The 16,231-nt window shown below is 37.0% G+C and overlaps 1 protein-coding gene across 2 annotated transcripts; it reads right to left on the reverse strand.

Annotated features, from left to right (window-relative positions):
* Window positions 1–7,536: 7,536 nt before the first annotated feature.
* On the reverse strand, window positions 7,537–16,008 carry LOC107869022 (high mobility group B protein 6). Of its 2 annotated transcripts, none has more exons than XM_016715612.2 (5): window positions 15,750–16,008; window positions 10,477–10,796; window positions 9,692–10,364; window positions 8,800–9,306; window positions 7,537–7,944 (listed from the first exon to the last, which is right to left on the reverse strand). In XM_016715612.2, the coding sequence occupies exons 2-5, from the start codon at window positions 10,546–10,548 to the stop codon at window positions 7,775–7,777; spliced, it is 1,422 nt and encodes a 473-aa protein (XP_016571098.1). In that variant the 5' UTR covers window positions 10,549–10,796; window positions 15,750–16,008; the 3' UTR covers window positions 7,537–7,774. The 2 variants fall into 2 exon arrangements, with proteins under 2 accessions (XP_016571098.1, XP_047267761.1); XM_047411805.1 differs by having other exon boundaries at window positions 7,537–7,948.
* Between the last annotated feature and the right edge of the window lie 223 nt (window positions 16,009–16,231).

Below are 16,231 nucleotides of genomic sequence, written 5' to 3' on the forward strand. Positions count from 1 at the left end.
ATTTATTTTGTATCACAATGATTGTGGAGCGTTTGTTTGTGCATTTGCTGAATATGTCATTCACGGTAGAGATATTCCTAAAGAGATTGACATTGGTCATGTTCGCATGAGGTATGGAGCTTTGTTGTGGGACTATGGAAAGAGAAAACTAGAAGCTGGTAAAAAGACAACACTACGGAAAAGTTGGCAGATTATTTGGAAAGGAAAGAGGATAAGGATGCACTAGGAGTAGTAGTTTAGTTTTGTAGCTATTGAAACTCACTGAACATGAAGGATTTTTAGCTATTTTTAGTTTTGTAGTTATTGAAACTCACTTCACATGAAGGATTTTTAGCTATTTTTATGAGATTATGTAAAGTTTAAATAGTCTTTTCAAATTGAATCGGCTATTTTTGATGCGATAACGTGAAGTGTACAATGTAGAATCGCTACTGATTCATTTGTTGGTATCTTTGTATATTTATGTTTTATTATCGAAGAACATTTTTTCCTTTTCTTGTGGCAAGTATTGCCCCTGAGGCAAGAGTTATTGAGTATCTCCTAAATTAGTAAATAATGTGGCAGGTCCAATTCATGCCCATGAGGTATAATTTGTTCCTATGGGGGATGTCTTATCGTTAATATTGTGTGAATGTTATATGAGTATTTTGATCATTGTGAACTTTTCAATCACATTTGTCCTCGATTAAATGGCATAAAATAAGAAATAGTTTAGACCTTGTAATCCAAGGGTCATCTACTCCTCCTCAATAGTTGGTTCTCCATTTTTATTTATTTGGTTAGATGTTTGGTTTTGTTGATTGGTATCATCTTATTTTCTACTCGCAATTGAATACTCTCCTGTGCTTTTCTTTTTGTAGTTTTTAATGTTTATTGCTTTTGTTCTTGGCTTATAGTATTTTAGTTTTTGGTCTAGAAGATTGATTCTCATATAGTTGTAAGATTGTAATATTTCAATAAACATATTTTGAATGGTAGAGGAAGAATGTTCTTTGAAAAAATTGTGAGTTGAACCACCTTTGATGTCTAAGTCTTGCCTCTAGGGCAAGTGTTGTAGATCATCTGTCAAATTATTGCAGAATACGCTAGTGTCAACTCTTTCCCATGAGGCATAACTTGTTTCTTTGGGGTCTAAAAATCTTACCTCTTGGGCAAGAGTTATAAATTATCTACCAAATCATCACACACTAATTTAGTATCAACGCTTGGCCATGGGACATAACTTATTCGTTTGTTGTATTAAGTTTTACCTCTAGGGCACGAGCTGCAGATCATTTGCCGAATAATTGTAGAATAAGCTATGTCAACTTTTGCCCATGGGGCACAACTTATTCTGCATCTTGCCTTCAAGGCAAATTTTAAAGTGTATCTCGTGGAATTATTTACATCACATCTCTTGGGGGTGTAGTCCTTCCCCGAATCCTGTTAATATGATATATTTTTGCACATCAATGTATAAAAAAATTTAACATGCTAAGTAATTTTTATAAACAATCAATAAGAAGATATTGAGTTGAATATTGCTATTTTGATCCAACTTCTTGGATAAAAAGTAAAACTAATCATATTTTCTTATTTTTCTTTTTGTATCTTCTTGCATATGGATGAAGGATAGGAGTATAGTGACAATTTGATCTGTTATACCCGGTCCTTTTGCATCTCGAACATCTGTAATTGTTTCTTGAAGATTCTGTTCTACAAGGATATCTAGATGTTTGTCTTCTCCCACGCAGAACTTCCTTATTTGGAGGGGTTTGTGATCAGATCTTTTATGTTATCTAGGACAATCCATGATATTGTGCTTTCAACTGGTAGGATTTCTCCCTAGTATATTTGTAGCCAAGACTGTCTTAAGAACCAATGAGAACAATAGCTAGACTTATTCATATGTTTACTCTCTATCGCTGCAATTGCATAGGTGCATTGTATCTTATCTGTTTGAAATATCAAGCATTGACAAGTCCTGCTCTTCAGGTCTACAATATATTCAACTCCTTTTTCTCTTACAACAAATATTGTTGCATTAATGGGGTCTACCTGTAAATAAAATGATAAATAAATGACAACTTCCAGTGAAACATCTAGTAGATGAGCAGAATCGGTCATATAGAGCAATCAACCATACATAGGGGCGAATCTTGAGGCAACCAAAAAATAGCTACAATCAAGCATATAACATCAAATAACAATCTAATATTGAACTAATCGAAAATCTTATAATAAGTGACCAATAATAAGGAGTAACAATTAAGGTTCTATTTTAAAATGGAAGAGAAGGGCCAATATAGGGGATAGTTAAAGTTTTGATGCTTGACTTAGTCAGGGAAAGTGCAGGAGAAGGATCTGTCATCCAAAGAATGAGCTTTCAAAGTTAAATTCCCTGTATTATATGAAAAAGATAGAACCTTGCTCAGGAACAACAGTTGATTCAATAGTAATGCTTCCAACATATAAGCAGGAGAATCAGCTACAAATAAACTGAGATAAAACAAATATTGCATCTAATCTAGGAGTAGAATCAACTATGATAGTGAAACATCTAGTATATCAGCAAAATCATCCATATAGAGCAATCAAACAGACATAGGGGAAAAATTTTGAGGCAACCAAAAAATAGCTACAATCAAGCATACAACATCAAATCACACACGATCACGCAACTATGAGCAGAAGCAACAAAACACATATTTCACGCATGAATCTTAAGGAAATAAAAAAACTAGCAATAAATCACAAATAACAGTAAACCAGCTATGTATAATCTGTGATCAAAAAATAGTAATAGTATATTTCCCTATTATCTACAATTTCAATTACTTACTTTCAATTTCAAGGCGACTTGAATCTTGTTAGTCACCTCCACTTCCGCCCAACGTGTGATGTCATGAAAGTTGCCTTGCAATTCCATTTTTCTTTCATAAAACCAACTTTGTAACTTGTTCTGAATGTAATCGATCAGTTCCAGTATTGGCAGTTTTCTGGCTTTTCTCAGTACCGCATTTATGGACTTCACGTCATTAGTCGTAAGCATATTGTACCTTCTGAAGGTATGAAATGAACGAGCCCATCTTTGTGGTTCTTCTTCTTTCAAGTACTCCACAGCTACTTTGTCGACTTTTTCTATCTCATCCATGGAAGTATAAAATTCAGTTCATTTGTATGTTGTTGTTGCGTTGTAGAAGAGTGATAGAACCACATCTGAAAAGTACTTTTTTCTTAAATTCTTCTCCTTGTGATAGATGCATATCCCGTGCTAACACTCTGGATAGACATTTGTAATTGCATTTGCAATGGCTGGGTGACGATATGATAGAATAGATAATTATTCACGTACCCTAATTGCATGTCTTAACTGATTGAAGAACAAGTTATAAGACTCATTATTTTCTGAGTTTGCAATTCCAAAAGCCAAAGGAAATATGTTGTTGTTTCCATCCTTTGACATTACTATCATGAGGACACCACGATATTTTACCTTCAAAAATGTTGAATCTACCATTATTACCGGTCTACAGTTGGTCTATCCAATGATTGAAGCATCATAAGCAAATAATGCAGATTGAAACCTGTGTTGAGCAGAAGAATATTAGTAACAATTTGCATTTGATGTTTATAATCAGAGTACAGTAATTTTCTAAACTAAGTCTTGCCCATGAGGCAAGATTTCCATTTATGTTAATAATCTAATCAGTGCAATTAAAGAATAAACTTTTGCCTCTTAGGCAAAAGTTTTCAACTTCAATAGGATAGCATTTGTACAATAATTTTCTAAACTAAGTCTTGCCCATGAAGCAAAAGTTCCATCTATGTTAATAATCTAATCAAGGCAAATAAAGCATAAACTTTTGCCTCTTGGGCAAAAGTTTTCAATTTCAACAATTTTCTAAACCAAGTCTTGCCCATGAGGCAAGAGTTCCATCTATGTTGATAATCTAGTCAGTGCAAATAACGGATAAATTGTTGCCTCTTGGGCAAAAGTTTTCAATTTCAACAATTTTCTAAACCAAGTCTTGCCCATGAGGCAAGAGTTCCATCTATGTTAATAATCTACTCAATGCAAATAAAGGATAAACTGTTGCCTCTTGGGCAAAAATTTTCAATTTCAACAATTTTCTAAACCAAGTCTTGCCCATGAGGAAAGATTTTCATCTATGTTAATAATCTAATCAGTCAAATAAAGGATAAATTATTGCCTCTTGGGCAAAAGTTTTCAATTTCAACAATTTTTTAAACCAAGTCTTGCCCATAAGGCAAGAGTTCCATCTATGTTAATAATCTAATCATTGCAAATAATGGATAAACTATTGCCTCTTGGGCAAAAGTTGTCAATTTCAACAGTATAGCATTTGTACCTGTTCTCATTATCCCTCTTTATATTTGTGGACATGTCTAGGTTGTTTTCTTTCATTATGTAAAGATACGACGGCAACCTGTTGTAGTTCTCTTCCGTTGTTCCTCTTATCAATGTATAGGCATGTTGTATCGCTCGCCATCCTTTGTTGTAGGATATGATGATTTCGTATTTCCTTCTTATTTCATCTACCACGAAGTTGGATGTGATTACATTACTAGAGTCATGCACGAGCTCTAGTATATAGTCACATATGACCTTTGATGTTGCATTTCTGTGGTCGGACGTTATGAAATCGACCAAGCAACTGTGAGCCTTTACATATGTAGTAACCTGAAAGAGCAAGGAATCGGGAATCTTCGAGGCATAAAACCGCCACACACAGTTGTCGTCCAAACATCGCAGTGAATATCTTGTTGTCCTTGATTTGATAACCTTAAATTAGATGTTGTGTGTAATTGCAATATTTGACATGCACGTCATCATATTTTGTTTGTCAATGAAGATCGACTTGACATTTACCTCATTCAAAGAGGCATTGTGTCTTAAAAGAGTAGTCTCAACATTAAGTATTCTCTTTTTTTTTTGGCATACCTACTTAATCTTGGATGGCTCAGCCATTTCAGCCTCCAATATTTGTTCAATAACCCGTAACTCGTTATTTCTATCAATACTTTCAATACTCATTTCGTTTTCATCCATTCCAAGCACAACCCTTATGAAAAATGAAACAACAAAAGATTAGTAACAATTTAATTTAGAATATATATCTTCAACAAGTAAAATCATTAAATAGTAAGGCATAGTCAACTATTGTCCATGGGACATCTTTGTCAAAGTCTTGCCTCTAGGGCAAGAGTTATAGGTCATCTGCCAAATCATTACAGACTATGGTAGTGTCAACTCTTGCCTATGGGGCATAACTGTCTCAGTCTTGCCTCTGGGGCAAGAGTTATAGGTCACCTGTCAAATCATTACAGACTAAGAAAGTGTCAACTCGTGCCCATGGGGCATAACTTGAAATGTATGGCAAAATCTAAAGATACTAAAATCGCACTTGAAACTACTGAATAATACACACTATAGGGGTGATTCTGAGAAGGTTGTTTACTTCAGAGATACGTTGCAAGTGATACAACATAGCTTATCAACTCAATACTCTGATAGTATGCCTTGAAATAAAATGATGTACTGACTATTATTGAGAAGTGGAGCAATATTGAAGAGAGCATGTTACAATAAAATTTCAGGGCTTTGTGTATAAGCAAGGTGATTCAAACCCCATGTATTTTAGTACAGTTAAACTCAAACATAAGGCATCTAAACGCTATGATAAATGCTTAATTGTGTGAACATCTCATCGAAATGCTTCAGATGTTAGAGAGCAAACTTCGAATACTTCACTATATATTCTTAAGCAAACACATCAGGTCAAATTAGTTTCACACCATCAATCTGCATGTATACAGATTTTCTAATCATATTAATTTAACGTTGCAGGTCAAATGCAGATAATCGTGGCATCATAAGAGGTCATTATGGACACGTCAATCAGATGAAATATAGCTTCAACAGCGATACATCAGATTGTGAGGTGAAATGTGTTGATCATGTTTATGAGGAGCAGAGCCACCATGTTCAACATTCTAGACAATCAAATCTCCATCTGTATAGAAATGATTTGTATGATGATACTAACAAGAACCACGCAATACATGATGAAGAAGATGACACGCCAGCTCCTAAGAAAGTTGGATTACTAAGCTTGTTCAAATACTCAACCAAGTTGGATATAGTACTACTGCTGTTGGGTTGTATTGGGGCTCTAATAAATAGAGGATCGCTTCCTTGGTATTCTTATCTTTTTGGTAATTTCATAAATAAAATTTCTCTGGACAAAGACAAAGACCAGCTGATAAAGAATGTGGGAACGGTAATATATACTTAGACTTTTATTGTGTGCTTCCAAAGCTCTCAGTTAATAACACCTTATCCTTCCATACCGCGAGCAGTGAAAAGAGATGAATTCATGAATACTACTATCCTAAAGTAGACGTAACCAATACTACTGTAGTTAACAAAAGATGAAGGATTAAATATGATACGTGTTCAACAGTGAAGGATTTTTTTAACACGAAAAAGTTGTATAATGCAGTGAATTGTACAATAGTAACCTTGTTACCTAAAGTGCCAAATCCTACTACCATTAGAGAGTTTAAACCCATTGCCTGTTGCTCTATGTTATACAAGCTAATAGCTGAGGTGTTCTCTCTTAGAATCAACAATTTACTGCTTCTTTACTCTCTAAAACATAGGATAGATTCATCCGAGATGGAAAACACCGCCTTTGCCTCTAAGACCAAACTCTCGCAACTACTCAAACACAATTATAATCGCAATAACAAACTCCCCACAACCTGTTCGACACAATTCCTCATCATCTTCTAATGCTAATTATACCACTAGTTTGAAATACTTGGAACTAATTTCTTGTACCACCTTGACCTTATATGTTTGCCTTCCCAAAATATGTTGCGATCTACGTTAACTCCCATATTAACGGCCTTTCCCTCCAAGACCGACCCCCCAACAACTACTCAAACACAATTATAACCGCAATAACAAACTCCCTACAACCGGTTTGATGGAATTCCTCAATGGTAAATATATGTTACTACAACAACATCATATCCCAAGTTCAGCTTACATTCACCTCCCCAAAAATCAAATCAATATGCTAATTATATAACGAGCTAAAATTACCACAATGCATCAATAAGCTAAAATTACCACAATGAATTTTGATGATGATTTCATACCTGAAAGACCCTTACGGCTAAAGTCGATTCTGCGAATATTTGAAAGTCGATTCTGAAATTTGAAAGAAAAAGTCTAATTCTAAAATTTGGAAGAAAGAGAGGAAGAAAAACTCAATTTTTGAATTTGGAAGAAAGAAAGGAAGAAAAAGTCAATTTTGAAGACGAAATAGATTTAACAGCAAATAATTTGGAGAAGGATATTTTCATCCAAAAAATATGACTTAACAAGTTAAGGATATTTTAACAAAACCTTTTTATTTGGGGCTAAAATTTAAAAGCCATCCTAATTTGGATCTATATTTGAGAATAACCGCAGATAATAGCCCACAAAGCGCAACAAGACAATAGGCCCAAAAGTGTAGCATATGTGTCAATCTGGGTTTGACATTTGAACGAATTTCAAAGGTTCAAAATCTGAAATTGCATTACACCAGAAAACTAATCCTAAGTAAATATTTACAGGAAACACAACAGGATAAAGAATTACATCAGACAACTAGAAAATGAACTGTTGGAGCAGTTCAAGGAAGCAATTGCCACTTGATTTGGTGGTTGACAATTTCCTCTGAAGTGTGCTTCCAAAACTGCAGAAAATGTCGTTGCGTCATCGATATTTTCTTCTAAGGTAAGTCTTGAGAGGTTGGCCTGTATCACTGACTTTTTTCACAACCATTTTGAAGTTTGGATCTTTATTGTTGAAGGTCATACTTGAGCTGATCTTCTTTGAACCATTTCCTTCACTTCCATTCTCAGCTTCCTTCTCTTCTACTGCACCTGTCTTCTTTTCCCAATTTCAGTATTCACTAGGACATACTCACGCATCTATACAATAACATAATACCCAGTGTAGTCCCACAAAGAGGGGTATGGGAAGGGTAGAGTATATGTAGACCTTACCCCTACCTCAGAGGTAGAGAGGTCGTTCTGATAGACCATTGGCTCAAGTAAAAATAATCCAAAGCAATCCCAGAAAGGAGTAAAGTAGAAGAAACAAAAGATAAAAACAAAAACAACCAATAGTAATAGAACATAAACTACAACAAAACAATATGATAATTGTTGTACAAGAAACAAGTAGTAACAGAAATCGAAGGACAAGAAACTACAACCGCAATACTATGACTAATATGGAACGACAGCAAGACAACACACCGCAACCTACTAACCTTCCTTCATTTATGCAACTATCAAAAATCATTCAATTGCATTACCTACCTAATTGAACCCTTCATTTGTATTCTTCATATCTATTTCGCTTTATTAAGACACATGCAACTCGCCTCTTAAGGAAACTTAAGGATCTCATACCCTTTTCTTGGGGTCCAACACCTCCACAGAAAAAACGGACCAAAAAGCTATGTAACTCCAGTAGAGAGCATATCAACAGAAAAGACATTTTACCAACAAACTAGACAACTAGGAGATGAATTTGATGGAAATTGATATGCTAACCTAGAAAGGCAAATGGCTATAGGAATTATCATTAAGCAGCATTAAAAATAAAAAGGTAATAAATTATTAGCTCTGAATGTAGCTGCTCTAAATACATCTCTTCTCATTCCCCACAAAACCGAAACGAAACAAAAAAGAAAAAAGAGCAAGTATATAATGGGAAATAGAAGAACTCACACGCAGAAGATATTACATGCTTCCTCATCCATGGAAACTTGTTCAGTTGCCTACCACCCTCATCTTCCTCAACAACCACGGACCTCGACTTGTCAGATTCCTCTTCTTTGGGAGCTGCTTCACTAGCCTTTCGCTCGTAATAAGCCCTCATGTTTTCTGTATATTCAACCTTCCTTTTCTTTGCCTCTTCTATGTAGGGAGCTTTCTCAGCTTCTGACAACTGATTCCACTTGTCTCCACCAGCTTTACCAACAGCGCAGACATCAAACCTGCCTGGACCGAACTGCTTCCTGAACTCCTCCATGAAAACAAAGAAAGCAGTTGTTGGTTGCTTAGGTTTGTCAGGATCCCTGTTACGCCTCAATCTTCTCCTCCGTCCTAGCCTCGATCCAAAAATAGAATCTGCAGGCCTCTTATATTTCTCCTGACAAGCCTTTAATAACAGTTTTAGTCCCGGAGCTTTCATCTTGTGGAGCTCGGTATCAGCATTGGCATTGGAATTACCTCCTTACATGATGAAACCTTTAGGGTTGAGAGAATGAACGGAGGAGAGAAAGATAAACATAGAGGCTGAAAGTAAAGAGATAACAAGGGCTTTGGGGAGGGTACGTGACACTTACATTTTTTTTTTTGAGAGAGAAAGAAAGGAAGCAATGGAACATGAGGACTTTCAAGGGCACATAACAGTTAACACTTACAGCCACAATGATATGCGTCTCTAACTAGTCTAAAGTAGTATTTATCTTAGTAACTGATAGAAAATTCAATACAAGTATAATAACAATTAGGACTTAATCCCAATTAGCCCGTATCATATTTGTGTCATTGATTCTCATGCAACTGTACTCTAGAAAACCCAACTATGCAAAGTGTATGGAAGGATAGATGTTACCTGAAAGTGGGTACGATGGACTTTCCCCATCCTTGGATCCACTGGATGAGTCATTGCATAGTCGCGCATAATAATCAGATAAATGTATCGAGTGTCTTTTACATTTCTTTGATTTTCTTGGAGGTGTGATGTCCTCTTGCTCTTCCTCTTCCACTCGTGCATAACGATCGGATGAATCTATTGAGTGTCTGTCAAATCTATTTGATATTTTTGGAGCTGAGATGTCCTCTTCCTCTCGCTCTTCCTTTTCCTTTTCCTCTTCCTCTTCCTCTTCTCCTTCCCCTTCCCCTTCCCCTTCCCCTTCCTCTCGCTCCTCCTCTTCCTCTTCCTCTTCCTCTTCAACTTCCTCCTCCTCTTGCTCTTCCTCCTCCTCCTCCTCTTGTGAGCTACTGCTGAGTTCCTCAAATACTTGCCTCCCAGGACGCTTTCTAAAATGTATCTGTTTATAGGGCAAAACTTGGAACGTTGATTTATCAATGAGAAAGAAGAGCAACATGTTCCCCTGTTTCAGTTTGTGATACTCCACAAACTGTGACCAGTCTCCTTCACATATGAAGTAACCACACTTCTCCCTCACTATCTTTGCTTCCCAGAAAATCCCTTCATCCGTTTTCAATAAGCAGGTCTTAGCCAACATACTCTTGTTTTCTTTGATGAAGGCCGGCGGCATTAGCTAATAAATCGAAGTCTCAAGATTAGCTAAACTCCGTTGGAAAGAGATTTAGACCGCAACAACCAAAAAGAACATACATAAAGAGAAAATATAAGGAAAAAAAAGAACTTACTATTTTATCCACAAAATCTTCTTTAAATAAGAGCTTGTAAAATGATGGATGCTCGTTGGGATCCACTAGCATTTTGAAAATTTTAGTAACAGCAGGAAACAGGGAGAAGATGTATAAGTAGGGGGATGAAAAAGATTGTTACACAATAGTTCTATTGGAGAAAGAACAAAAGCCTACAGGCTTGATGAGATGGAAACTGGAAGATGAAACTGCTGGAGAAATATTTAACTCGCTGTTATCATTTGTGCTTTGACCGATTGAACAAAAGCTTCCACCATTTGCACGGCAGTTAAGAATGGACAACTAGCAAAAATTGTGTCCTGCAGGAGATGTTAAATGTGTCGAAATCAGTGAAACGCCATAGAGAAGACAAAAGAAGAATGTCCTAGGAGATATTTAGGGCACAATTATTTATCCTTCAATATGAAGGTTGTTACAGTACCCTCTTCTCAGAAGTAGTTTACGTTAAATGCCTTCAGGCAAAGTGGCGAAAAATTCTTTATTCTTGTCGTCTCTAAACTATAGTTTCCGACAATATTTAAGTGCCATAAAAACTTTGAGAATGTTTTTTTCTTGAGAATGAAAGTGCCACAAGAACTACCGACTGAACAATGTAAAAAGGCCTTTATCAATTCCTCCCGGCTTTCATGGTAGATTGATAGCAAACTATTTCAGCGAATACAGCTTACTAGACACATTTATCTACTGGAACATTTGCATCATACATTAACTTGCAAAGTATTAAAAAAGCACAAAAGAAAAAAAAAACAGAAATCACAGCATCTCCTAATTTATTGCACCAATTAACCAACATCCCCAAGGCAAAGCAGCGACGAACAATGCACTGTGTGCAGTTACCAAAGGAAAATATGAGAATTAGACAGAACTATGTGGAACATTGCAGGGACACTAAAGTTTTAGCGATATAAACAGATTACGATAACCATACTAAAGCTAGAAATCATCAAATAAAATACTTCAACATGAAATGTCACGTAAGAGAGCTAAACCACCTAACTATGGGACCTTCATTTTGGTTCTGTCTGCTCATGGTAGCTATATACACACAATAGATTGTCTCAGTGAGATCTTTCTGGTAAGGTGATACGTATCCCTCTTTTTGAAAATAGACGATTTCCCGTTTCTACCAGCTTAATGAGGCCAAAACTGATCATTTGGTTCATTCAGTATGATATGCCTTAACCATATTATACTCAGTTACTTATACTTGTAGCAAGTATATATGTACTTGAGATGTTCAAGAAAACATAATAGGAAACACAAATTCAATTTCTGCGAATCTCCTCTTTCAAGCCACTGTGACGGACTTATGTCCATCAGCAAACTGACACATTTGGAGTACATAGGACTAAATGCATTAGAGCTGAAAACAGGCAGCACAGGGCACGACGCATTCTGCGATCACACAAGGTTCGGGAAAGAACGCACCCAAAGTGGCGCTATGTAGGTAGTCTACCATGACGCAAGCGACAATAGCTATTCCACGGCTTGATGCCCAAACTTATAGGTTACACTGAGACAACGTTCTTGTTACTTCAAAGTTCCCCTTCTAATACATTACAACTGAGAACTATAAAATAACCAAAGAACTAGTGCAACAACCTTTCTAAGGCCCAAGATGAAGTAACTTTTCTTGTTAACATAACAAAGTGATGATGGGAAATACATGTGCATTAAGAGAAACATCTACATTAACATGCTTATTTACCTTCTTTGAAAGAGCATGAATAATTTTGAACATGAAGGTAACAAGAGAATTTAGTTTTTGAAATAAACAACTAATATTGTTTCGTTTATAGCCATTCTTTATTTACAGTAAAACTGACCAAAATACCTCCAAATGAAAAAGCAGCTTAAAGCAAAAGCACCGGTACAGTAGTAAATCAAGTCATGAGGAATGTGTATCCGCCCATATATGACACATTCTTGATGGGTTAAACACGTTCTTGTTTTAAAATTCTCGAGTTGGGAAGGACTTATATCAAAACAATATCATATCAACATTTTTCTTCTTTATGGATCAGAATTGCACATATCTTGCAAAACACTTGGAAGTGTACAATATCGAAAATTGTTAGCCCATCCAAAAATCCTATTCTGACAATTATGAAAACCTATAGATCAGGTAGACTGCACACATAATCTAAAGGAAGCAAATACATGAAATTGTGCACCCTAACTGCTGCAAACTATTTATTTATATTATGACGATGGTCCAGACCAGTGTGGGTGCACCTTGACTATTTAACACAGGGTAGAAACTACCTCCCATCATAACGAATGTCGAGTAACTTTGTCCACCTAAACTTAAGACATATGGAAAGAAATCATCTAGTGTTTTTAAGTCCTCGCAATTCTCCACCCACTTCATTGCCCAAGTGTTCTTAAAAGTCATAGTTTGTCCGCCTAAAGCGATGAAGCCATACGCTTCAAACACTCCAAAGTGATCCAAGAGAACAACACTAATTCTTTGAATCTCAATGTTTTAAGAATGCACTAATACTGACATATACCAACAACAACAACAAATCCAGTGTGTTCCCACAAAGTGGGGGGTCTAGGGAGGGTAAGATGTACACAGTCCATACCGCTACCTCCGAAGAAGTAGAGAGGCTGCTTCCGACCCCCGGCTCAAGATAAAGAATAGGCGACAAGGAGATGGATTACATAACAGAAAAGGCGTAAGGAATAATAAAAAGTAAATCAGAGCAATAAGAAAATACGAGAGATACGGCAACACGAAATAAGCAGATAGCAATTGAGAAAATCTAAAAGGGACACCCACGTATAAGTAACACATACTCGCCGCCATAGACACCTATAGACACAGACCTAAGGTTACTAACCCGGCTACACAAGATCTCTCCTGGTGGCTTGCTACAACCCACACCCTCCCGCTAGCCTTCTACCCTTATCTGCGACCTCCACACCTTCCTATCTAGGGTCATGTCCTCAGTAAGCTGCAGCTGCTCCATGTCATGTCTGATCACCTCCCTCCAATATTTCTTCGGCCTACCTTTACTCCTCCTGAAGCCATCCAACGCTAGTCTCTCACACCCACGCACTGTGGCATCCGTGTCCCTCCTCATCACATGTCCAAACCATCTCAGTCTTCCTTCCCGCATCTTGTCCTCCACCGACGCCACTCCCATCTTCTCCCGGAGAATCTCATTCCTAATCCTGTCCCCTCTAGTAAGCCCACACATCCAACACAACATCCTCATTTCCGCCACCCTTACTTTTTGGATGTGGGAGTGCTTGACTGGCCAACACTCTGCGCCATACAACATGGCCAGACGGACTGTCACTTTATAGAATTTGCCTTCAAGCTTAAGGGGCACTTTCTTATCACACAGCACCCTCGAGGCGAGCCTCCACTTCATCCAACCTGCTCCAATACGATTGGTGACATCCTCATCAATCTCACCACTCCTCTGGATCAAAGACCCAAGATACTTAAAACCATCGCTCTTACAAACATCCTGGGAGTCCAACCTCACCACCACATCGTCCTCCTACCTCAATTCACTAAACTTGCATTCCAAATACTCCGTCTTGAACCTACTCAACCTGAACCCCTTCGACTCAAGGGTTTGCCTCCAAACCTCCAATTTATCATTCACGCCCCTCCGCATCTCATCAATCAGCACTACATCATCACAAATAGCATACACCAAGGCACCTCGCCTTGAATACCCCGTGTCAACACGTCCATCACCATCGCAAACAGGAACGAACTAAGAGTCGATCCCTAATGCAACCCTGTCTCGAACGGAAAATGGTCTAAGTCTCCTCCCGCCGTCCTCACCCTGGTCTTCCCTCCACCGTACATGTCCTTAATAACTCTGGTGTATGCCACTGGACCCTTCTCACCTCCAAAGATTCTCCCTCGAAACTTTATCATACGCCTTTTCTAGGTCGATGAACACCAAGTGCCACTGGACCCTTCTCACCTCCAAAGATTCTCCCTCGAAACTTTATCATACGCCTTTTCTAGGTCGATGAACACCAAGTTTAAGTCCCTTTTCCTTTCTCTATACTGCTCCACCAATCTCCTCACCAAATGAATTGCCTCTGTCGTTGAACGACAAGGCATAAATCCAAACTGGTTCTCTGAAATAGGCACAACCCTCTTCAATCTCCGCTCAACCACTCTCTCCTAAATCTTAATAGTGTGACTCAACAGCTTAATACCCCTGTAGTTGTTGCAACTCTGAATGTCACCCTTGTTTTTATAAAACGGAATCATCGTACTCCATCTCCAAGCCTCAGGCGTTCTCGCAATCTTGAAAATACCGTTAAACAAATCCGTCAACCACCTAAGCCCTACACCGCCCGCATACTTCTAAAAATCCACCGAAATCTCGTCCGGCCCCGTCGCCCTACCCCTCCGCATCTTACGAATAGCCTCTTTGACCTCCTCTACCTTAAAACGCCTGTAGTAGCTGAAATCACGGCTCTCCTCCAAATGCTCCAGCTCCCCTAGCTCAATACCTCTGTTCCCTTCCTCGTTCAAAAGTCTATGAAAGTGATATTGACATATATATATATATATATATATATATATATATATAGAATGCTTCTTTTAGCCGAGGGTCTATCAAAAACAACCTCTCTATCCCACAAAAGTATTGATAAAGCTTGTACACCCTGCCCTCCCTAGACCCCACTTGTAAGATTACACCGGGTATCTTGTTGTTATTGTTGTTTAAATATATAGGATGCTGAAACAATATTTTTATTAGCAATTTGATTATTATGGTACTAAATTCATGTCTGTTCTTCATCTTTAAAATTCCCCATAAATTGTGTACAAATAAGAGTAGGCTTCATTTCTTGTTTTTTCATTTCAACCACCATGGACCTTGTCCCTTTAGAAAATATGCATCAACCATGATAAAACATTAATCTTGGTCACTAATTAACTACTCCCTCCATCCCCTTTTAATTGTCATGTTTCGGTTCCTGCGAATCAAATTGCATGAACTTTGACCAACTTTTTAAGATTATTTTTTCAATCATATTTATATGAGAAAGATTGCAACTTATAGCATTTTTTCTATAGTTTTCAAACATCTAAATTATAAATTTAAAATATTAAACTAATCTACTTCCATCTAGCTTTGAAACATGACAACTAAAAGTGATCGGACAAAGTAAGAGTACCCCACCACCACCTCCACCCCATGGATGCTTGTATTGTGCTGGAGGAATACATAGAGTAATAGAAGAAGAAATGAAGAGAAACTAACCTCAAATGCCTAATCGGTTGTGAAATACTGACACCAAATGACCATTGACACACAAGAATAATCGAAGAAAAGTTTGTAACAAAGACTGTGAAAAGAAAAACCTAGACAGTATCGGAGGATTTAACTGAATACGACCCCTATAACTCTGCATTTAAGTAAATTATAACCCCTGCTTCCTTTTTGTTTTCTTCCATTGTGCACAAATTATCTAACTGTAATTTAAAAATGAAATTCTCTCCCTCATTTAGAATAATACTCCAGTTTCATAGAATTCTGGTCATTTCCTTTTTGTCATGTTATTTTTTTTATTTGATAACTATTTAAAAATAAAATTATATTTTTATTTTTATTGGTCTTATTATAAGATTCAACTTAATTAAAAATAGTAATAATATATTTTTTAATAAAAATTAATTTGATAAAATCATCAAGTCTTTTTTTATTTTTTAAATTTTGTATTTGATCAAATTATGACACGTAAA

This window comes from Capsicum annuum, chromosome 4 (assembly GCF_002878395.1).
Source record: "Capsicum annuum cultivar UCD-10X-F1 chromosome 4, UCD10Xv1.1, whole genome shotgun sequence".
Lineage (NCBI taxonomy): Eukaryota > Viridiplantae > Streptophyta > Magnoliopsida > Solanales > Solanaceae > Capsicum > Capsicum annuum.